The sequence below is a fragment of the Lacerta agilis genome, chromosome 6 (assembly GCF_009819535.1).
Source record: "Lacerta agilis isolate rLacAgi1 chromosome 6, rLacAgi1.pri, whole genome shotgun sequence".
Classification (NCBI taxonomy): Eukaryota; Metazoa; Chordata; class Lepidosauria; order Squamata; family Lacertidae; genus Lacerta; species Lacerta agilis.
The window spans coordinates 31,343,169-31,366,902 of NC_046317.1; the positions used below are offsets into that span (position 1 = coordinate 31,343,169).

General features: G+C 45.4%; 1 protein-coding gene across 1 annotated transcript in view; it reads right to left on the minus strand.

The window, feature by feature from the left end:
* LOC117048234 (serine/threonine-protein kinase TNNI3K) overlaps positions 1 to 23,734 on the minus strand; it is a 138,909-nt gene that overhangs the window by 71,147 nt on the left and 44,028 nt on the right. The window contains exon 17 of the mRNA XM_033151803.1: positions 21,306 to 21,410. Coding sequence (XP_033007694.1) covers positions 21,306 to 21,410 — 105 coding nt within the window. The remainder of the gene's footprint in view (positions 1 to 21,305; positions 21,411 to 23,734) is intronic.

The window sequence follows — 23,734 nt, forward strand, 5'->3', positions numbered from 1 at the left end:
GTGGAGCACCTGCAGGCAATGGGTCCTCCCTCCCATCAGGAGCCAGAGCAGACTCTGCTGATGCCTGCACCTGGGGATCCAGCACAGGTGGGGATCCTTCAGGCTCAAGCCCTGGCCCCGGCTCAGCTGGTTCTGGAGGCGGGGAATCCTGTGCAGGTTGGGATCCCTCAGGTTCAGCATCAGAGTCTGACTCCCAGGCCATCACACCATCCCCCCTCCCAGGCCTCCCCCTCAACCGAGGGGCCGGACCAGGCTTGCTGGGGTAAGCTGCATGGAAATCACGGAGGCAGGCAGGTGCGTGGATGTTTTCCGCTGGTTCCCATGAACGATCCTCAGGCCCATACCCCTTCCAGTCGATGAGGTATTGGAGCTTCCCCCTGCGGTATCGTGAGTCGAGAATGCGCTCCACCTCGTACTCAGGTTCCCCCTCAACCAAAACTGGCTGCGGTCGTGGATTGTCTGGGTGGAACTCGTCGGGCGGGGCAACTGGACTTAGTAGGGACCGGTGGAATACTGGGTGAACCTTGAGCGATGGAGGTAACTGGAGGCGAAACGCCACCGGCGACACCCGCGCAGTGATGGTGAATGGGCCGGCAAACCGTGCATCCAGCTTTCGTGAGGGCCGAGAAGGGTGCAGGTGACGGGTAGAGAGCCACACCCGATCGCCAACACGGAGTTCTGGCCCCTCCTGACGATGTCGGTCTGCCTGGGCCTTGTATGCATCCTTGGCCTGGCGCAGTTGCTCCATCAATAATTGTTGCTGGGACTGAAGCTCCTGAAGCCAGTCTGTCACTGCGGGGACCGCAGAAGCTGGCAGCACGTCCGGGAACAAACGTGGATGGTAGCCGTAGGAGGCCTGGAACGGGGTCTGCTGGGTGGAGGCGTTCACTGCATTGTTGTAGGCGAATTCCGCCAATGGCAAATGATCGACCCAGTCATCCTGCTGGAAGCTGCAGTAACACCGGAGGTACTGCTCCAGCACCGCATTTGCCCGTTCCGTCTGGCCGTCGGTCTGCGGGTGGTGGGCCGAAGATAGACAGACCTCCGTCCCAAGGGTCTGGTGCAGGGCTCGCCAGAAGTGGGATGTGAACTGGACACCGCGGTCAGAAACCACACGCTCGGGCAGGCCATGCAGGCGGAAGATGTGCTGCAGGTACAGTTGAGCCGTTTCCTTAGCTGTGGGTATGGACGGGCAGGGGGCACAGTGCACCATCTTAGTGAAATGGTCTGTGAAAACCAGGAGGCAGGTACAGTGACGAGATGGGGGCAAGTCCACCACAAAGTCCAGCGAGACCGTGTGCCAGGGACGCGGTGGGACTGGTAATGGCTGGAGCAGACCGGGGGGTCGCCCGGTAGGGCCCTTGGCCCGCCGGCAGACATCGCAACCAGCAACGTAACGTGCCACATCAGCCTTCAGGCGGGGCCACCAGAATTCCCGGCTTACCAGATGGGTGGTCCGGTACCGCCCAAAGTGCCCTGCTGCTGGGGCATCGTGGGACATCTGGAGAACCTCAGCCCGCAATGGTCCTGGTGGGATGTATAGACGACCCTGGTGCAGCAGTAGGCCCTGGTGCAGGGCCAGCCCCGGATATCGAGGGCATGACCCGTCAGACAGTTCCTGGAGCCGTTCCTGAGCCCAAGCGTCGACCCGTTGCTGTTCTCGCACCCGAGCCTGCAGCGGCTTGGCCTCCTGAGTGGCCAGGAATGCGGCTGGTGGTAAGATAGTCGTTGGTACTGCCTGCTGTACAGTGTCTGCAACATCCTCGGGTTTCCGGGACAGGGCATCCGCTTTCCGGTTTTGGGAGCTAGGGATGTAGCGGATCCGGAACTGGAACCGGGAGAAAAACAGCGCCCACCGGATCTGCCTTTGGTTCAACTTGCGGGTGGTCTGGAGGTACTCCAGATTCCGGTGGTCCGTTCTCACTTCCACCGGGTGTCGTGCCCCCTCAAGATGATGGCGCCAGACCTCAAAGGCCACCTTGATGGCCAGTAGTTCCCGCTCCCACACGGTATAGTTACGCTCCGCCGGAAGGAGCTGCCGGGAGTAGTAGGCGCAGGGTAACAGCGGCGCATCGGGTCCGTGTTGCTGAGACAGGATGGCACCGAGAGCCGTACTGGAGGCATCAGTCTCCACCACGAAGGGACGAGAGGGATCAGGATGCTGTAAAATCGGCGCCCTCTGGAAACAGGCTTTCAACCCCTGAAATGCCACTTCAGCCTCCTCATCCCAGGAGAAGGGCGTCTTGGGGCGCAGCAGTCGGGTTAATGGGGTGGTGCGATGAGCATAATCTGCAATGAAGGTCCGGTAATAGTTGGCGAACCCTAGGAACCGCTGTAAGTCCTTGCGGTTCCGGGGCGCTGCCCACTCTCGAACCGCAGCCACCTTCCCAGGGTCCATCTGCACCCCGTCAGGGGAGAGTCGGTGTCCAAGGAAGTCCACGGACCGCTGGTGGAACTCGCACTTGCTGAGCTTGGCGTACAGACGGTGCTCCCGCAAGCGCTGCAACACGGACCGAACATGACTCTCGTGACGAGCTGGGTCACGGGAATATATCAGAATATCATCTAGGTACACCACCACGTATTTGTCTAGCAAGTCCTGGAACACGTGGTTGATGTACCGTTGAAACACGGCGGGCGCGTTGCATAATCCGAACGGCATAACCAGGTATTCAAACTGCCCATACCGGGTCCCGAATGCCGTCTTCCATTCGTCCCCAGCACGGATCCGAATCAAGTTGTAGGCCCCTCGGAGGTCCAGTTTGGTGAACATTTGCGCCCCCTGCACCCGCTCCAGCAACTCTGCAATAAGGGGCAAGGGGTACCGGTCTGGGATGGTGATCTTATTCAGGGCCCGGTAGTCATGGCAGAGGCGAAGCTCCCCACACTTCTTCTTAACGAAGAGTACAGGAGCGGCAGTGGGTGAGGTAGAGGGCCTAATGAACCCGCGTTCCAGGTTCTTGCGAAGGAAGTCCTGCAAGGCTTCACGCTCTGGCTCCGAAAGAGAATATAGGCGGCTCACAGGCAGGGGCGCCCCAGGCTGTAGGTCTATGCCGCAGTCGAAGGACCGATGAGGCGGCAGCTGGTCTGCTCCCTGTTCCTCGAACACGTCTAGATAGTCCTGGTACACGGTAGGGAGCGTTGACACAGCCTGCCCCATGGGGGCAGCTGCTACTAACTCGGACTGAGCATGGGAACCCGGGTCTGGGAAGCGTACAGTCCGATTGACCCAGTCGATCTGAACATTGTGCGACTCCAGCCAGTCCATCCCGAGCACCAGGGGAAACCGGGGCATGGTGGCAATGTCCAGGGATCGCACCTCCCGATGCTGCTGGTAGCACAGGACCAAGGGCTGGGTCTCCTGAGTAACAGCGCCCGAGCGCAGGAGCCGTCCGTCAATTGCCTCCACCTGTACCGGTTCCGGCTTGTTCTGAAGCGGCACCCGATGCTGAGTGGCGAAGGCAGAGTCCATATAGGAGCGGGTTGCCCCCGAATCCACCAGCGCGTGGGTGAGAATCCAGGGTCCACCGGGGGGGTATAAACGCACCGGTATCATGAGGTGTTGCAATTCCACTGGTGAGGGCCCATCATGCGATGCTTGGGACCCCAGGTAGCCTGGGCCATCGGCTACTGGGGTTGGCCGTTTCCCCTGTGGCTGGCGTTTCTCAGGGCAGGTTCGGGCGTAGTGTCCACTCCCACCGCAGTAGAGACACAGGTTCCCCTCCCGACGCCGAGTCTTTTCCGAGGGGGAGAGGCGAGGCCGCGCTGCCCCGAGCTGCATCGGCTCCTCCAATGACTCAGCTCTGGCCACGGAACTGCAGGGAAGCACCGGCGCCGGGAGCCCAGAGTGCCAGCGGCCCCGGGCCTGGCGACGGTCCTCCAACCGATCGTCTATCTGCAGACTCCGTTGGATGAGGGCATCCAGTGTGGCAGGGCGATCCAACGTGGCTAGCTGATCCAGTATCTCGTCTGAAAGTCCCTCGAGATACTGGTCCCGCAGTGCAGAGTCGTTCCAAGTCAAGTCCTGCGCCAGCAGCCGAAATTCCGTGGCGTAGGTGGCCACTGTGGACTTGCCCTGTTTCAACCGCCGAATTGCCCGATTGGCTTGACTCCCCTTCTGAGGGTTGGCGAACGTGGTTTCCAGATGATTGCAAAACCCCGTATAGTCTGTCAGCAAGGGGGAGTCTTGCCGGAGCAGCGGCAACGCCCACTTGGCCGCCTGGTCCTTCAGCAAGCTGATCAGGAAGTGCACCTTGGTGCGGTCGTCGGGGAAATCCCGAGCTCGCCCCTGAATATACAGCTTGGCCTGGGTGAGAAACATGGGAAAGCTGGCTGGGGACCCATCAAATTTCTCTGGCAGGGCCACCGGGTACATGCCAGGAGCTGGGGCGGCGGCCCCAGGAGCCGGTAAGGCATCCAAACGCTGCTGAAGCGCCGTAACCACATTGCTTAGCTGCTGCACGGTGTGGGTCAAGGCCTGGTTCTCCTGGGCCAATGCCACCAGCGCAGCCGCCTGGTCAGCCATGGCTACTAGTTCCTCCCGAACGCACCCCAGCGAAGGGGGAGTGCGGGTGTGGCGTGAGCAAACTGTGCTGGCCCCAAGGGTTTGTCCAAGAAGCGAGGTCCAAGTCCAGTCCTGGGTCTAGGGGTCCAAAGGAGGTCAGTCCGGCGGGGAGCAAGGCAGGGAGCAGGTCAAGGTCCAAGGCACGTCCAGGCACAAGGTTGCAGGTTGAGCACACGCTTGCAACTAAGTTGCTCACGCAACTTGGGCTGGGTCTGGCTGGCTTTTATCTGGCCCTATGCTTAGGGCGGTCCCGATCCTCCGGAGACTCGCCTCTCCTCCGGGCCTGGAGGCGAGCACTCCTCCTGCAGACACTTAACTCCCTTCGCCTCTCTGCCCTGAGCCTCTGTAGCTCAGGAGAGGCTGGTGGGTTACTGGACCCAGGGGATGCCTCAGCTTCCTCTGAAGAGGCTGGGAGTGGAGCACCTGCAGGCAATGGGTCCTCCCTCCCATCAGGAGCCAGAGCAGACTCTGCTGATGCCTGCACCTGGGGATCCAGCACAGGTGGGGATCCTTCAGGCTCAAGCCCTGGCCCCGGCTCAGCTGGTTCTGGAGGCGGGGAATCCTGTGCAGGTTGGGATCCCTCAGGTTCAGCATCAGAGTCTGACTCCCAGGCCATCACAGGAAATCTTTCACCAACCTCCCTGCTGCCCACCAATCCAAAAAGCAGGCATCCCCACTGCCTCCCCCTACCTCCCGCCGAACATGGCGGGGGATGGGGGGAGGCAGCGGGAAGTGCAGAGGGTGTTGCTGGATCGTGCCAGCACCTCCATTCGCCGAAAGAAGCTTCTTTTAGTGAATGGAGGTGCTGGCACGATGGGGTGGGGGGAGGCAGCGGGAGCGAAACCTTCGCTCCATAAGGCGCATAGGGATTTCCCCTTCCTTTTTAGGAGGGAAAAATGCGTCTTATGGAGCGTAAAATACGGTATTTACATTTAAATAATGGTGAGCAATTGTGAATATGCTGACTGAGGCCCCCTTTGGAATCGGAGGCCCGGGCCAAGTGGCCCATATGGCACCCCCCCCCCTCTGTTTGGGCCTGCCTGGAAAAGCTATCCCAGAGTGCCAGCTCTGTGGAAGCATCCCCCATCCCTTCTGGAGAACAAGACAGGGAGAAGGGGTTGCAGAGTTGGAGGTGCCCTGCTACTGCATTTGATGCCTTGAAACATTAACAATAAAGGAAGAGGAAGTGGAGCACAGCAAGGCATGCATCCAAGGTCCCTCATTTTTGCCTCACGGAGGGCAGTTCTTACACTGGGGGCTCAATCTGGATCCGATGCCATTTTTAAAAAAAATTGAAATATTCACAGCATGAATGGCATCTTGCCTTGTTTGGTTCCACAGAGGACAAGTAACTGTCCATTTGTGAAGGGTTAATGAGAAGCTCCCTTTAAATAAAGGAAAACAAACAACATCCCCCCATTGTATTTACAGCTTGGCTGCCTTTAGAATATACCTTACACTTAATAATGCAGCAGATCATCGTGGCTGATGGGCGAGATGACAAATAATTACATTCCTCAAATAGCTTGGATTTAATAGCTTGTTACACTATACAAATGCCTTATGTGAGCAAAGTGCCTATTGACTTCATCAATGTTTGAATTACTTTCCATGTAATATTGACTTTCCCACATAGCTACACAAAATGTGGGCCAAATAGTCTTTTGTGTTTAAAGAATCCAGCTTTCAAAACTGTTTAAAACCATTTCAGTGTAGCTGTCTTTGATCCCTTGAATGTTTCTTCGCACTGGCAGTATGCAAGCAGGTGAGCTAAATGTCTGTATGCATAGGGTAGCCAATTATTTCTGCCATCTGCCTAAAGCAAGCCTTAGTATGGCTATTTCAGCCACTTAAAGTGATGTGTGTGTATATAAAAAATATAGAACTTCCCATACTACTGTTAATTTGGTCGCCATGTCTACTGCCACATACAATTATGCTAATAATAATAATAATAATAATAATAATAATAATAATAATAATAATTTATTTGTACCCCGCCCATCTGGCTGGGTTTCCCCAGGCACTCTGGGCAGCTTCCAACAAAGATTTAAAATACATTAAATGACACATTCCCGCCCCCGCCCCTTGATAGAATGCATGTGGTTCCAGGCGACCCTATCACTACCTGAGTCTTAACAGGGAGAGAAAGGTGGCCGGAATTTCAAAGCATGTGAAAAGGAATTCTGAAATATAGTCACTTCAGTGACACCCCTTTTTCTTCATTCATGAAGTTGCCCTGAAGGTTACCACGAATATCCCGCCTCCCTCCCCAGTTTCTATCTACTGAGGGGCATGTGCATGTTCTTACTTCTCTCTCTCCCCCCCCCCAATTATGATTTTTTTTCTTATTTCCAGTATTATGTCCACTTCTGGCTTTTGCAAGGTCGTTCAACTACCTACATGCAACCTTTCTCCATTCCTGGTTTCCTCAAGGGAAGATTATTACACGTAACATTATTAACGACAGTTAAAAACACAACAGCAGAAGAGACATTTAAAACAAGTCTAAAACCCCAAGAAAGGAGACATTCATAGTAGAAGAGACACATTTACCCAGCTGGGAAAGCCTGTCACAACAAGAGAGTCTTCAATTGTTTCTAGAAAGTGCAGATAGTGGGGGCCTGTCATATCTTGACAGGAACGCTATTCCACAGTACAGGGGCAGCCAGACTAAACTTTTTGGTTAAGAGGCTGTACTCCATAGGAGGGCTGAAAATTTAATTGGAAGATAACATTTCAAAACCTGCACCATGAAATTAAAGAAGACTCACTGAAACCAGCCACCAGTTTCTGAGTTGTCTGCCATTTCTTGTTGGGCACTGCAATAAGCCTTCATAGCTTGAGATCCATCAAAATGAATACCATGAACCAGCCCTGTATTATTGCCTGCCAGCTGCTTGACATCCACGTTTTTAAAGACAGGAAGCAGAAATTTGAGGTTTATCAAGCCCCTGGTGAGCTAGAACATATGACTGGAAAGCTGTGTTTTGCTTGGTGGGTGTGAAGACACAAAATTGTCCCACCAATTTATGCTTCATTTCTTGTTGTGAAATAGTTGCGGGGGGGGGGGGGGTTGTTAAGAGACTGTACTTCATAGGAGGCTCGAAATTTAGCCATGACGTGTGACACCTAAGGAGGAAATGAGACCTAAAGACTAAAGTGGTTGGGTGGGTGTGAACTAAAGAAATTATGGAAAAGAGAAACTTAAATTGAGCTCTGCTGATTTCACTTTCTTGGGCTCCATGATCACTGCAGATGGTGACAGCAGTCATGAAATTAGAAGACGCCTGCTTCTTGGGAGAAAAGCAATGACAAACCTAGACAGCATCTTAAAAAGCAAAGACATCACCTTGCCGACAAAGGTCCGTATAGTTAAAGCTATGTTTTCCCCAGTAGTAATGTACGGAAGTGAGAGCTGAACCATAAAGAAGGCTGATCGCCGAAGAATTGATGCTTTTGAATTATGGTGCTGGAGGAGACTCTTGAGAGTCCCATGGACTGCAAGAAGATCAAACCTATCCATTCTTAAAGAAATCAGCCCTGAGTGCTCACTAGAAGGACAGATCCTGAAGTTGAGGCTCCAGTACTTTGGCCACCTCATGAGAAGAGAAGACTCCCTAGAAAAGACCCTGATGTTGGGAAAGATGGAGGGCACAAGGAGAAGGGGACGACAGAGGATGAGATGGTTGGACAGTGTTCTCGAAGCTACTAACATGAGTTTGGCCAAACTACGAGAGGCAGTGAAGGATAGGTGTGCCTGGTGTGCTCTGGTCCATGGGGTCACAAAGAGTCAGACACGACTGAACGACTGAACAACAACAACAACAACAACAAAAGGAAAAGTGGGACATTCCAGGATCAAATCAGAAACCAGGATGGCTTCTCTAATTCAGGGACGTCCCTGGAAAATAGGGGCACTTGGAGGGTCTGGATTCATAGTGGAAAATGTTTACAGAATATCTGAAGAACTATGTTAAACAAGCTAAAACGTTTGCAGGGTTCCTGTAAATTCAGCAGTTTAAAGCTTTGAAGATATGGGGGGAAAGGAGAAATATGAATACAGTATATGGGGAAAGTAGCATATGCAGTCTTAATGGATAAATAAATGGAACCATGGAAGGGGGGAAGGGAAGTTAATGATTGAGTGTAAGTTTGTTATATTCAATGAAATCTGAAATATTGTAATGGAAAGTTATAAAAAAAAATCACAGTTCTCCTAATTTTAGATGTAGTTTTCCAGCCAAGTAATGTGTACAGGAATGCATATACTAGAATAAGTATGCACAAAAATAAGATACAACAATGCATTAGGTAAAAATTCTTTGCAAAAATGTTTATAATAGGAGAAATTCACACTGAAATGCTGCTGAATATTCATGGATACATTTAAATCCCCCCCCAACTTTACAAGATGGACAAATCCACATAGCTGAATCAGGTAGTTATGGACTTCAGCAACTTCACTGTTCATAACCAGATGATAAGCAAGCTCTCTTTGAAAAACATTGCTTTGTTCTTTCTGGAACTAGACAGCAGAACCATAAACATTACAGACCACCACTTATCTGCACCCAGATTAGGGAAATCATCTTTCTCATGTTGCTGGCCCCTATGCAAAGGGTTACACACCATGTTCTGTGCATGCACCAAGACGTTTCCTGTTCTCTCTTGTGCTTCCTAACTCCATTAACTTCTGAACAAGGGGACCCCCTTGCAAAATGGGAATTCCACGTGCCTCAGAGAGTTGCATTTAAAAAGCAAAATTGGCAAGCTCTTCTCCTCTGCAAGTAGAAACACCTTTTGCTCTTTGGATCCCAGCCTCTGTAACTACCTTGGAAACCCTTTTGTGCTTTCTACTGAATTACCATCCCAGACTTCCCATGTGCATCTGACAGAGGATGAGCTATGAGCTCTCTGCTGGTGCTTAATAAGTCAAAGAGGATTATAATTGCAAGGAAAGGCTGAACTGCACCAGCCACAAGCAAGATTTGCAGTCTCACGGGATATGTTAGACATCTCAAGAGCCCGCCTTTCCTTTCCCATTAAGAATGTCAGCTTAAGAAGTGGTGAATTTGCTTGTAGCTTTCAGGGAAGTCAACATCAGGGCGCAGCAGTTTTTAGTACCAAGCTGTTGACAACAATCATATTTTCGGTGTTCCACAGCAGCATCTTTTCGATGCAGCGGCCAGAACTTGGACACAAGAACACTCCTATGTGTTATCAGCATGCACCTCACAGATGACAGTAAATGCTTTCAAATTCAAAACACCAACAATTGCCGCTTACTTGAGGAGAGGGCATCTTATCCAAGTAATATACAAAATGCATCTTTGGTTTGAATGAGCTTGTCTGTGTTGATATCATTCCCCACCCCTCATCCCACACAATTATTTTAAAATTCAGTGCATGTATTTTTCATGCACAGTTTAAACACAGCTACACACAAATGATAATTCAGCAAAGTTCTGTAAATTTATGAATTGTTTTGATATATCAGCTGCTAGGAACTGGCAGCATCTGTCTATGTACATACTTGCTTCTCCTGTGTTCAAAATATGTATCTATCAGTATAACAGTTCAATGACAACACATCTCAAAGCAGCATAAAAACAAATTTAGACCTGGGAAAATAAAAAGGGAGTTATCTGGGGTTGACAAAACAGGTATCAGATGAGTCTCTGTGGAGAACGTTCTACAGTCAGGGGTGGTTACTATCCCCTCTAAAGGAAACTAAACTTAAAAAGCTCTCCAGGGACTTTCTATTGCTCAAGTGGAAAATCAATATAGAATATTACAATATAAAGCTTGGAATACAATTAGCTTACAAGGCACAGTTTGGAAGGGCTTGAGTGATAAATAGAGGCATGCACAGACCTCATTCTCCCAAGCAACCCACCACATAGCTGCACATGTGCTGAAGAGCAAAAACAATAACCATTTAAGAGTTCAGTGAAGAAAACTGGCAGCAATAAGGCCAACATGTTGTTAATGGCTGATGGGTCGTATTCAACTTGATGTTAAGTAGGATGTTGTTTCAGCACCAGGATTTCCCTGTGCTAAATAGAGTATTATCCCCCTCTTCTCCCTCCATGCGCCCCTAAATCACTTCTAGGTTCCAACCCTCCAGCAGAGATTTGGGGACAGTGTAGGGAACACATGTGGGGTGCGGGTTAGGGGGGGTGGAATCTCATTGCACTGGAGCAAATCCTTATGCTAATGCAAATATTTTATTGAATATTGCCCCACGGAAAGACTTCACTAAGTAACAGGTGTTCTACCTCAGGGACATAAGCAGTCAAAAGTCTTGAAGCCAGTTGTTTTTACAGTGGTACCTCTGGATATGAACTTACGGTAATTCGTTCTGGGGGTCTGTTCTTACCCCAAAACATTCGTATCCCGAGGCGTGCTGTTCTGCACAAGTCGCAGGTAGCGGAAACCTTTCCTTTACTTCTGGGTTTGCCACGGGCGTAGCCCGAAGCATTCACAAAGGCGGCGGTTCGTATCCAGAGGTACCACTGTACACTAGCTGGAGCTTCCAAACAATCTTCAAGGGCAGCCACACATGTAACACATTGCAGTAGTCAAGTCAAGAGGTTACTAGTACATGAATAACTGTGATCGGTGCTCTCTACCCAGAAAGGGCTGCAGGTGATGTAGCGGCCACAGCTAGGAGAAGGCTCTTCAAACCTCTGGTGCCATCTAGGCCTCCAGGGGCAAAGCTGGATACAAAAGCACCGCATTCAAACTTGGTTAAACTCCACCTCTCTAGACAGCACTCATGAACAGTACTTGCATCTTATCTGAACTGAGTTTCAACTTATTGACTCTCATAGTGTCATCAATACCAGCCACAGGTTCAGCACAACCATTATATCACTAAATCAACATGCAGATTAGGCTTATTGACCAACATGGTTGCCACTCTGGTATAGCACTCGGTCCCTCTTATTCACCCTCCCTTCCTAATTAATTTATTTGCATGTGCTTCATTAGCATACCCTCCAACATTGCTCCAATGAAAATATGGATGTCCCATTCCATAGTGATAATTTTACTATTTATACCCCACAGATCTTACTGGGTTGACCCAGCCACTTTGGGAAGCTTCCAACATGTATAAAAACATAATGAAACATTAAACATTATTATTATTATTTTTAAAAAAACCTTCCCTATACAGGATTGCCTTCAGATGGCTCAGGGGTCGGATAATTCCATACCCCTCCAACATTTTATCCAATGAAAACAGGGACGTTCTAAGGAAAAGTGGGACATTCTGGGATCAAATCAGAAACCTTTGGCTTCTGTAAATCTGGGACTGTCCCTGGAAAATAGGGACGGTTGGAGGGTCTGCATTAGCACATACTGGGAAATAAATGCATTTATAGCTGAGTCTTGGGCACCTCGTTTCATTGGCCATTTATGAAAGATAGGAGTCTAAATGCTATTTACTGCCTATAAAAATATAATCCCAAGGTCCAGTTTGCCCTGAAAGATCTTTGTTATTGGCAGTGATTTAAAGCTGAGTTTGTAGGGATGGAATGAAAGTCAAACAGCAACGTATTTTAACTTGCCCAGGGTAGTGTGTCAATGTGAGCATCTGTGAAATGCAATTGCACTGTGAGTGTTCTTGTGAACCATTCTTTGTCATCTATTCAGAGTTAGAGGCAGGCCCATTCTTAAACTACTATAAGACAGAGAAAATAAGGGGGGGCGGCGATTTGAGAAATGCCCACACTGTGAAGAATGCTTTCCTTAACATTCGGATAACACAAATGGAACCATGGTTGAGTGGAGCAATATACAACTTTCTTCAAAAAAAATAAAGACTTTGAAGGGAAAGAAGAGGTTGGACAAATTTCAGCATAAACACTGAGTACTTCTGAAGAAAGGAATGAGTGACTGGAAGTGGGATTTGGAATGAACTTCCTGACCCCAATGACAGCATCGCTGCTGCAGCAAGCCCCACTGCATACTGTTGTAAGGAACCTGTCAGCTTTCTTGACTGGGATTTTTGTGCTCCTGTTTCCCCCACCAATCCTCATGTGTCACCCCTTTATTGTATATTACTCGACACATAAGGAGCACCATACCTCACTGAAGTATTTCTCAGTTTTCATCACAAATCTCCTCCCAGCACTCTATAAAGCTTGGTTCACCAACAGTTCTTTCAAGGTAGGTAGTCATGCAATCACACTCCTGTGATTTAAGCAAGTTAGAATAAGTATAATTGTTTCCCTAAATCTGTTATCGTCACTGCAAGAATCAATTTATTTAAATAAAATGACTGCAGGTTTCAGGGGATAAAAGTGAAGGTCTAGACTCTGCAATACCATCGCATTGCAAAAACATGTTATTCTTTTCCTTGCTCGGTGTTTTGGCTTTGTGGTCCCTGTGGGGGGACTGGGGAATTTCTTACAGCCAGACATTGCTACTTCCATTTCCTTTCTCTAAGCTTTGTTATGGTTCATCTACCAACTGGATCAATGAAGGAACTCAGAAAGAGAAACTAGGCAGTCAGAACAGTACATTGTAGCTGCCATGTGGCCATTACCAAAATCAGTGGCCCCGAGTCACTTATTTCTAGTAAAATTTGGAAATGCAAAATGAGTGATATGATGTTATATAATATTTATTTATTTATTTATTTATTTATTTATTTATTTATTTATACCCCGCCCATCTGGCTGGGTTTCCCCAGCCACTCTGGGCGGCTTCCAACAGAACATTAAAATGCAACAATCTACAGTATTAAACATAAAAAGCCTCCCTAAACAGGGAGCTGCAGTTTTCCCTGTCCCTTGTATTAGGTTCCGTTTATGAGCAGCAGGATAACAGTCTGAGGACATCCTATCACGTGTTTTGTATTACTAAAGGAAGAGCCACAGGGCTGTTTTTTTCAACGATAGCCCCTGTATTGACTCATAAGATATAGACATGGCTTTACAAACAGATACCGGTATGTATTCAGGAATATTCTTGCAGTTAATAGGTAGACTTGCTTCTCTGCTTTTAAAATGATCTATATAAAAAAGCTGTATAAATCCAATCTTTTGCTACTCTTTTAACAACTTTCATTTAAATGAAGTGCATAAATGTTTAGAAATAAATTCACCCATGATAAGTAATTCTGGAAAGAATTTTTGAAATCAATTCCTGCAGTGGTGATAACAGATCCAGGATATATATATTGCTCCACGGCTTAGGATGAACTAGTTCAATTGAACAAAGTTCATTAAGTAGTGCAAAAATCTGTGAACTACACCTGAAATCAGATTCCATGATTGCTGAGTGAATGAACTTCACACAGAGATAAAACTTTGAATAATTTCTAGCTCATCTTCAAATTCATTCCCTCTTTCCATCCCACAACAGAAAGCCCAGACTCTTAGCTCTCTCTCTCTATCTCTTTTTCTTTAAAAAGTAAGTCAACCAGACATCTATGAAGAAAGTTAGAAAACAAAACCCAGACACAATATTCTAAGGCTTATTGGGCAGATACAGAAGTGCTGCTGTTTCTATGAATGCTTAGTCACTTATTCATGGCTTATAAACAATCAGAAAGAAGGTAAGCGAGGTATTTCCTGCATCTTCCTTGCTGAAGTAATTTGCTCTCTCAACAGGAGCAGCTTGCAGCAAAGCAATGACACCTTGTGGGGCTGGCACAAATTAAACAGTTTAAGTCTTTTCTGGTAGGGAAATATAAATATGGGAAAAGCTTCACCTTTTGATATTCTGTGTTCCAAATATGTTTTTTTTTAAAAAAAGCCAAATATTTCAGAAATATTTTCTTAAAGCTAAGAGGATTCTGGGAAGCAAAGCTGAGATTGCAGTGGGAGACTGTGAAAGTGATGCTACACTTTTCAGCCAAATCATGACACTGTGGAGATCAAGGTACTTGAAGAGGTTTATTCATCACCTTACTATATAGTGTGTTCCAAGCATATGGAGTGTGAAAGGCGCAGCAAATTATAACATAAAAGTGTATGAATGTAGACACATCAATTCTCATATGGAATTTATCAAGAATGTTGTCTGAGCCAAGTAGATTTAGAGGGGAGGAAAAAAGTATTTGAAAAGAAAGAAATGAACGAGTTGGCAACAGGATACATGATAAAGGGAAAGTGAAAGGAATATTGATGGTCTCTACAAAACAGCATAACATTACACATATTACAACTGAGGCTACAAGAAAGAACAGTCAAGTGGGGAACACCATTTTTTAATATATTTTATTTTTGCAGACAGATAAAATTTAAACTCTCTGAACCAGGACTTCCACAAATCAGTGCCTTCAAGATTTTCAACTTCACATAAAAGCAAACCCAGAGAATGATAAATTAAATCGTAAAAGTTTAATGGGCACATGAGATGTTGCCATGATTCTTTCCATTCCCAGTGAATCTGATTCCAGCGCTCCCATCTATTTTTCATCAAAATGTTTAAATGGTTTGAGTATGACAAGCAGAATTATTTTGAGATACCTGCACTCAGTTGTCAAGTGGAAATGTTAATCAAATAGAGGTACCCATATGTCCTCCAGAATATTAAAGGCTAAAAATAATCCAGGGTCAGCAACGTAAGGTCTGTGAAGCCATATCTTCAGATCATTAGAGCTTTTAGCTGGTGTCCCCATGTGGTAACTTTCTGGCAGGTTCCTGCTCCAGAAAGAAAGGGGTAAAGGAGAGGAAGGCAGCTTATTCATTATGAGAAGGGTTTTTAAAGCATGTCTTACATGGCCTTTGCTTGGTATAGATTTCTCCTTTGGGAATAACAGCAGGGTAAACTCAATGATTGTTTCCTTCTTTGGATCTAGAATCATATGGTATGGTGTGTCTCAAAGCACTCTTTATGGTCAGATACACAGTGAGCAAAGGTCCAGTTACAGGTAGGTAGCCGTGTTGGTCTGCCATAGTCAAAACAAAATAAAAAATAAAAAAACCCTTCCAGTATCACCTTAGAGACCAACTAAGTTTGTTCTTGGTATGAGCTTTCGTGTGCATGCACACTTCTTCAGATACACTGAAATAGATAGTTGGATGCCCCAAGCAATACTTTGCTGGATTTTGCAGAGGCCAAGGCTCCATTAGGCCCAGAAACAGATCTTCCTTCTCAACTCCTAAACATGGTCAGCCTTCCTGAAGAGAACGTTTGGAAACCTGCCTTGTCAATTTTTCCAAAGAAACAGGAGAGTTTGCTCCTAATAATAATAATAATAATAATAATAATAATAATTTATTATTCGTATCCCACCCATCTGGGTGGGCTTCCCCAGCCACCCTGGGCGGCTTCCAACAAATGTTAAAATACATTAAAATGTCAAAGATAAAAAAGTTCCCTTGCATATTTAAAGATATTCCTGTCAATCTGAGATATTTCACCTGCACTGCATGACAGTGCTCTATATAATTACACCCAAGGTAAGACCCAATTCCATTGTAATTTGTCATTCTGCTGCTAAAACATGAATGCTAATGAATACTGCTCATCACTATAGACATTGTCTATATCTGTCTGTCTGTCTGTCTGTCTATTATCTGTCCATCTATATTTACGTACACAGATATCAAGGGTCAAAAGAATCTACCATAGCCAATAGAAGCAGAACAAATAAGAAAGCTCTCCTGGACCATTGTTGTTTCAATGACACTTAAAGCTTGGGTGGGTAAGTGTGGGAGAAATGTAGCCCTTTAAGCCTCACATTCAGGAAATACAAGAGGGGGGGAAATCAGCAGAACCCAGACAAGGTTAATAAAGAGTTCATCAGATTCAGTACTAAATTGCCTGCTCTTAAGGCCATCTCCATCTCAAGACTGTGGCCAAGAATACCCTTTTCCATTATTTCTATGAAAACAGTAGAAAGAAGGGGGGAAATAGAAAAAGAAAAAAGAATTAGGAGACGCATGTAATCAATCTTGTCCTTTAGAAAATCCAGTAGTTCTTCAAGGCTGCCAGATACTGTGCCTTTCAGGGCAACAGACAGGCAATGCCTATTAAATGTGTTTTTCTTCTCCAAAGAAATGGGGTCAGGGAAAGATTCTTCTAACCTTACTATGCTATAGATTTAATGAAAGGCAACTGCTATTTTAAGGTTTCATGAGGGGATTTTATATATATATATATATATATATATATATATATATATATATATATATATATATATATATATATATATATATCAAAGACAAGTTGCAGACACCCATCCCCATTACCACAGAGCTTCCATTGACTCTTTTATCTATATCACCAAGCCAGCCCTTACAAACCTTCACTGATTGTTAGACCTATAAATGAGGCTTAGTTGCTGAGAAGGCTAGGTCCTGACACTCTCAGTGTTTATGAGTTAAAATAAGAGTGATATGCTGCAATGTCTGTCTTTTAGTTAAGGTGTTTTAATTACCCCAGTGAGAGCTGGACCATAAAGAAGGCTGATCGCCGAAGAACTGCTGCTTTTGAATTATGGTGCTGGAGGAGACTCTTGAGAGTCCCATGGACTGCAAAAAGATCAAACATATCCATCCTTAAAGAAATCAGCCCTGAGTGCTCACTGGAAGGGCAGATCCTGAAGTTGAGGCTCCAATACTTTGGCCACCTCATGAGAAGAGAAGACTCCCTGGAAAAGACCCTGATGTTGGGAAAGATGGAGGGCACAAGGGGAAGGGGACGACAGAGGATGAGATGGTTGGACAGTGTTCTTGAAGCGACTGGCATGAGTTTGGCCAAACTGCAAGAGGCAGTGGAGGATAGGGGCGCCTGGCGTGCTCTGGTTCATGGGGTCACGAAGAGTCGGACACGACTGAACAACAAATTACCCCAAATTCTTTTGACTAGCATACAGTTTTCTCAATAGTTGGTAGTGATGAGCAGTATTCATTAGCATTCATGTTTTAGCAGCAGAATGACAAATTACAATGGAATTGGGTCTTACCTTGGGTGTAATTATATAGAGCACTGTCAGGGACTGGCTAGACACTGAGGTGGGGGGGGGGCTAAATACTGATGAATGGACACTAGGAAAAAGGGGTGGGGAGGTTATAAATTTACTTGGAAGAATGATCTGGGGGAGTCTTTAACAGCCAGGGGGTGAAAGTCAGAGAGGCTGTGGGACTGGAGAGTGAAGAACAGGAGCTGGAGCAAGGAGACATAGGTCAGGCAAACTGCTTCAATAGGCAGAATATGCAGAAGTGAAAAAGTATTGGCTGATAGTAAATGATGTAAAAGATCCCTGATTCCCACACCCCAAAGACTGAAAGAAAGAAATTCACACACCGATTTTTGAGCATGGGTACAAAATATAATAATACATGGATGGTGCTGTGGGTTGTGAATGTAACTCAGATGCTTAAAGAAGTAGGTTTAAACACAAAACGGGGGGCTGTAAAAGGACTGCATTTCTGGCTCCATGTTTATTGCATGATGCCTGTCAATTTAAATGTTCATATGCCATTTAAAACTGTTGGCACCAGTTCATAATGAATCTACTTTTTTGCATCTGGACTCAAAAGGTAAAGTATGAATTAGCCCGCTAATCAGGATATAAATACCTAGAGACAGGAAATGAGTGCAGTGGGAAATTAGAATGCAGTTTGCGTCTAGCTGAAGAAAAAACATTTTAAACAGTTTTAGGCAGGGCTTTTTTTTCCCAGCCGGAACTTGCTGGAACTCAGATCCAGCACCTTTCAGGTGGATGCCATTGCCAGAAATGTTGGACACCATCAGGCCTCCATGACCTCTGGGAAACCATAGAGGGTGCTTCTTGGGGAGAAAAGTATCTACAGTGGTACCTTGGGTTAAGAACTTAATTCGTTCTGGAGGTCGTTCTTAACCTGAAACTGTTCTTAACCTGTGGTACCACTTTAGCTAATGGGGCCTCCTGCTGCTGCCGCGCCACTAGTGCACAATTTCTGTTCTCATCCTGAGGTAAAGTTCTTAACCTGAGGTACTATTTCTGGGTTAGCGGAGTCTGTAACGTGAAGCGTCTGCAACCCGAGGTACCACTGTAGAAAGATAGGCATCAGATATTCTTGTTTTTGTAACACATGTTCCTTCTTTCCAATGCCACCTTTTAAAATTAGTGTGTGAAGTGAGAACTGATTAGCAGGGCATGCAGAAATTTGATTTGCAACGTGTTTACTCATGATTTCCTTCTAGACAAGAGAAATGGAGTTGGGAACATCAGGCTACCGGTAATAGTGCATATTGCAGTTTGTCTTTTTCTGCACAAGAGTTGAAAGCTGCCAGTTTTTACTCTTAACAAAATGTACAAATATAGCAATCAAATATAAATGCGGCTATGTTTGGTCTCATGTGGACAGCATCACCCAGCATTTTACACAAGCAACAACACACACACTTAACGCAATTCCTACTTCCACTGCTTGTCAGGTGCAGGAATCCTAGTCCTGAATTGTTCAGAAATGGTTATTCAAAAGCTTAATGACAGGCTTTCCACCTCATTTGATTAATGAACTGTAATTAGTACAAAAGGCAGTAGTTGGGAAAGCAGATTTGGGTCTCCTGACACTGATCCTTCTCCAGCTGTACCAGCCATTAGTCAAGTTTGAAGCTGAAGCTCATGTTTTCAGAAGGCTTCCATTAGCATCCCTGTAAGCACTGTGTGCTTATGTTATGTGCAAATCTTAACATCCATATGCTTAGACCAGATAACCCTTGCAAATGCAGGAAACATATTGGGGAACTAGAAATTCTGAACCTGCCTAAAAACAAATATTGGGCTGAATTGTAAAATCACTGTCCCTTAAAACGTTTGTTTGTTTGTTGCATTGATAGCCTCACCTTTTCTCCAAGGAGCCCCAGGTGATGTACACGGTTCTTCTCTCCCTCCCTTCATTTAATTATCACAATAATCCTGTGAGATTAGTCTGAGAGGCAGTGACTGGCCCAAGGTCACCCAGTGAGATTCATGGTCAAGTGGGGATTTGAACTCCCCAGGTCTCCTAGGTCCTAGTCTGGCACTGTAACCACTATACCACCCTGACTTTAATTTTGTCAGCAAAGGATTACTGATATCATTATCATCAGCATATATTTAGCACTTGTGCAGCACATGCATGTATTCTCGCTATGTATTCTCGCTACATAGCGAGAAGTAATTCTCGCTATGTTCAATGGCTTACATATCAAGAAAAGCATATTTTCTTATGCGTACTAACTGTGCAAAGCGTGCTACCCTTTTTATTCCATTTGTTCAGCTGATTCTAAAGAAATTACTGCAAGCACAGTATTTCAGAGCAATGGCATTTCTTAAAGCAAAAAAGTTTGGATTTGTTTTTAAGTAAGAAAAGCCTGTAGAAGTCACATCCTCAGAATACAAGAAACAAAACCAAAGTTCCCTTGAAAACAATACCTTTTGTTTTTATTTCAGTAAATGTATATAATGAAATCAAATAACCCAAGCAGGTTGAGGGCTGTTCTAATGATGATCACCTGCACTCCCACTGAGTTAATAAATCAGGATGAATTAATTACTTCCAAAATTTTCTCAAGCATGACAGACAGTTGATGTCTTTCAAATTAGGTATTAATTATTACAATGAAACTCATGGAAAAAAATAAAAAATAAACACCCGTAAGTGGCTTTAAGATCTGTGAAGACTCGGTAACGTACTTACAGTCAGTGGGCTACCATATCTCCCCATTACAATGGTCAGAGCCAGCTCAGACTCTTCCAATAGCTTAGGATGGTTGACACCTACAGGAATCTGTAAAGCTGCTTAGAAGCAAACAGACTGCCTTCCTCTGCACACCTCTCCCCAAAACAATAAGGAGTTTGGGCAGGCTTTAGGAAGATTTAAAGGACAGCTGATTATCAGCTACCCATTTCACCTTTTATAGAAAGTTGGGACTTTCCTTTGCTCTACAGTGAGGGTGGAGAACTGGTCTGGCTGGCATGTCAAATTATTTTCTCCCTCACCCCATGTGCCAAGTTTGACAGGTGGGGAGCTGCCCTCTTGTCAATCACAGGTGGCACACGGTAACCTGCCTGTCAACCACAATGACATCAGTTGACCCATTTTTGCCTGCATGGTTTGAAACCAAACTTCCATCCTCTCTGCTTCTCACCTTCTAACAGGTTGGCATTGGCACTGCCATTCAAGGCTGAGCTTGTTCTGGCCTGCCTCTATTCCCAAGTACATCTTTTCTCTCTCTTCTATTTTAGTCACATGCATTGAGAGATTGGGTAATGTACTATTTAAATTACTTTCTGCCCCACTGGTAATTTCATTGAAGGAAGGTGCTTCTCCTGCCTCTGGACTTCCCCATGAGCTTTCTTATTCAGAGGTCCTGGCTGTGAGAATTGACACTCCTAACAGCCAGATGCAGAGTCTCTCATTTTGGAACTACTGCTTCAAGAAGGCCTCCTCAGAAGTGAAATGTGCTCATTGCTTGAAGCCAGTGTCATGGTCCTCATTTTCCCTTAAGGTGAAGCTTTGCATTGTGGATGGCAAATTGTGACTGTTATTTTTCTGGACATTTACAGAATGTGCAGTTTCATTTCAGCTTCAAATCTGATTAATCCACTACCCAGTTGTTTGAAAATGGACTAGACAGATGCTCTGAAGAGGCAATATGGGTTCAGTTCTGAAAATACTTCAATCTTCAGTTCAGCGATCTCATTTCAGCCATTCGCAATTGTAGAGCAGGTGCCTTCCTGCATTTATTTTGGAACAATATGAAGAGCAATATATCAAGAGGCAAAAGAAAGAAAGAACTGTACCTGTTCAAGTCACGATGTATAATTGGTTGGGTGAGATTGTGAAGGTACTCCATACCTTTGGCAACATCTACTGCAATGATTAATTTTGACTGCAAGTCAAGATTCCTGCAAGGCAAGGGTAAAAAAAATATATTGTAGCATTAGTCAAATTAGAGGGAGGTGAGAAGAGTTTTCCTAACTACCTGATTATTTACATAATCCTGATTGTTGAAATCAAGTTCTCTGTAGTTTAAATTAAGAACTTATCTCAAGATGTAATTTGGAAATTGCTGAATTAAAACTTGATTAGTCATTAATTGGGCAGCTATTTCCCACTTCCTCTACTTCTGAAGAGAAGGTCTTTCACTTAGAGAAAGAGGGAGTGGAGCTGGCCTTGGCCTAAACCCTTATATACAGTATGTACTGGGGTACCTCCCTATGCCCTCATTGCTAGGATTATGTCTATGTTTGTTTATTTAAGGTATGTACTGTGGTTCATAAGGAACGCATGTGGCGCTATGGGTTAAACCACAGAGCCTAGGGCTTGCCAATCAGAAGGTCGGCGGTTCGAATCCCCATGACGGGGTGAGCTTCCGTTGCTTGGTCCCTGCTCCTGCCAACCTAGCAGTTCAAAAGCACGAAGTGCAAGTAGATAAATAGGTACCGCTCCAGCGGGAAGGTAAACAGCATTTCCGTGCACTGCTTTGGTTTGCCAGAAGCGGCTTGTCATGCTGGCCACATGACCCGGAAGCTGTACGCCGGCTCCCTCGGCCAGTAAAGCGAGATGAGTGCCGCAACCCCAGAGTCGTCCACAACTGGACCTAACAGTCAGGGGTCCCTTTACCTTACTGTGGTTCATAAACAATAAAAATGAATTCCAGAGCAGTTTGCACAATACAACACTGAAAAACAATTTTAAAAAGCCAACCAGGAAACAACTACAATTAAGACCTAGGAAATAAACCAACCTATCATAAACCCAGTACAGCAGCAAAAAGAAACTAAGCACACAGCCACATGACTGAAGAAAACCAACCAGCCACTTTGGCTAAAGATCTTGCCAAGACAGAAAAACCAGGGAAAACAGGTGTTGGAGGAACATATGCCTTACTAATCTTTGTGGAAGCATAAATTGGCAGATTTGCTGCTAATAAAACTGAGGGGGGGGGGGCAATACTGTGAAGCATGGCCATCCCCTATGCACCAGGGGCAAGATTTAATGAGTTCTGCCAGCAGAAGCCTGTGTGAGGACTTCCATTAGTACAATGTGGCTTTCCTGCCATCTCTTCCTCCACACACACCCCAAACTGGCATGGGAGGAAAAGAACTCCCAGACAGGGGAAGGAGAGAGCTGAAATGCTTGTGCTCTTTTTAGTGCTGTGTTAGTGCTTCTTAGTGCTATGTTGAATTCCCCCCTGAGTTGCCAAATCCTCTTCCTATGCACCAGCCTCCTGTATGTTCACCCTTATAATCCAAACCACAAGTATAAAGAAAGAGAGAAAAATCAAAGGTGTCTGCATAATCAATAGACTCGTGCTTGCCATATTCTACATGAACCTGGCATTTGACAGCTGAGTTGTACAGGCAACCCTGTTTACATGGAGGGTTGCATTCTGGGTCACTGTGCGTGTCAGTGGTCATGCGAAAGCCTGTTCCGCCCCCCCCCATGCCCCCTTCCAGGGCCAAAAGCATTGTACATGCCAACAGTTGCACGTCAGTTGGACGTGCACAAAATGGTCACTACCTGTATATTTTTAGGGCCCACTGCATTTCTGTGATTGTAAGTTTAAAATTTTTTTTAATTATCTTTTTATCTTTTTATTATAAGATAATAAAATTGGTTTTGAAAAAGAAGTTTCCAAATTAGACAAAATATTAATAGGTGTGTGTGGTGGGGGAGTAGATATATAAAAAATCTGTATGAATTATTATTAGATTGGGATACAAAAGAGGAACAAATAAAAGAAACAATGATTAAATGGACCCAAGATCTGGGGGAAACGATTATGCTAGAAAAATGGGAGAAATTGTGGATAAAAGACATGAGGTTTACCCCGAATTATGATTTGATCGAAAACATATATAAAATGCAATACAGATGATATTTTACCCCAACAAAGTTGGCAAAAATGTATAAAGGAACTAATAATATATGTTGGACATGTAATAAAGAATTGGGCACATCTATGCATATATGGTGGAACTGCAATGAAATCAAGAAATTTTTTTGGGGGGGGAATTATATAATGAATTGAAAAAGATAACTAAGTACTCCTTTAAAAAAGATCCCAAGATATTTCTGCTAGGAATGCTAGGCGATGAAATCAAGGAAAAAGATAGATGTGTGCTAATGTATGCAACTACGGCGGCAAGGCTCCTAACTGCAAAAAAATTGGAAGAGCACATTGGTACCAAGTATGGCAAGTCAAAATGTTATCATATCAAAATAT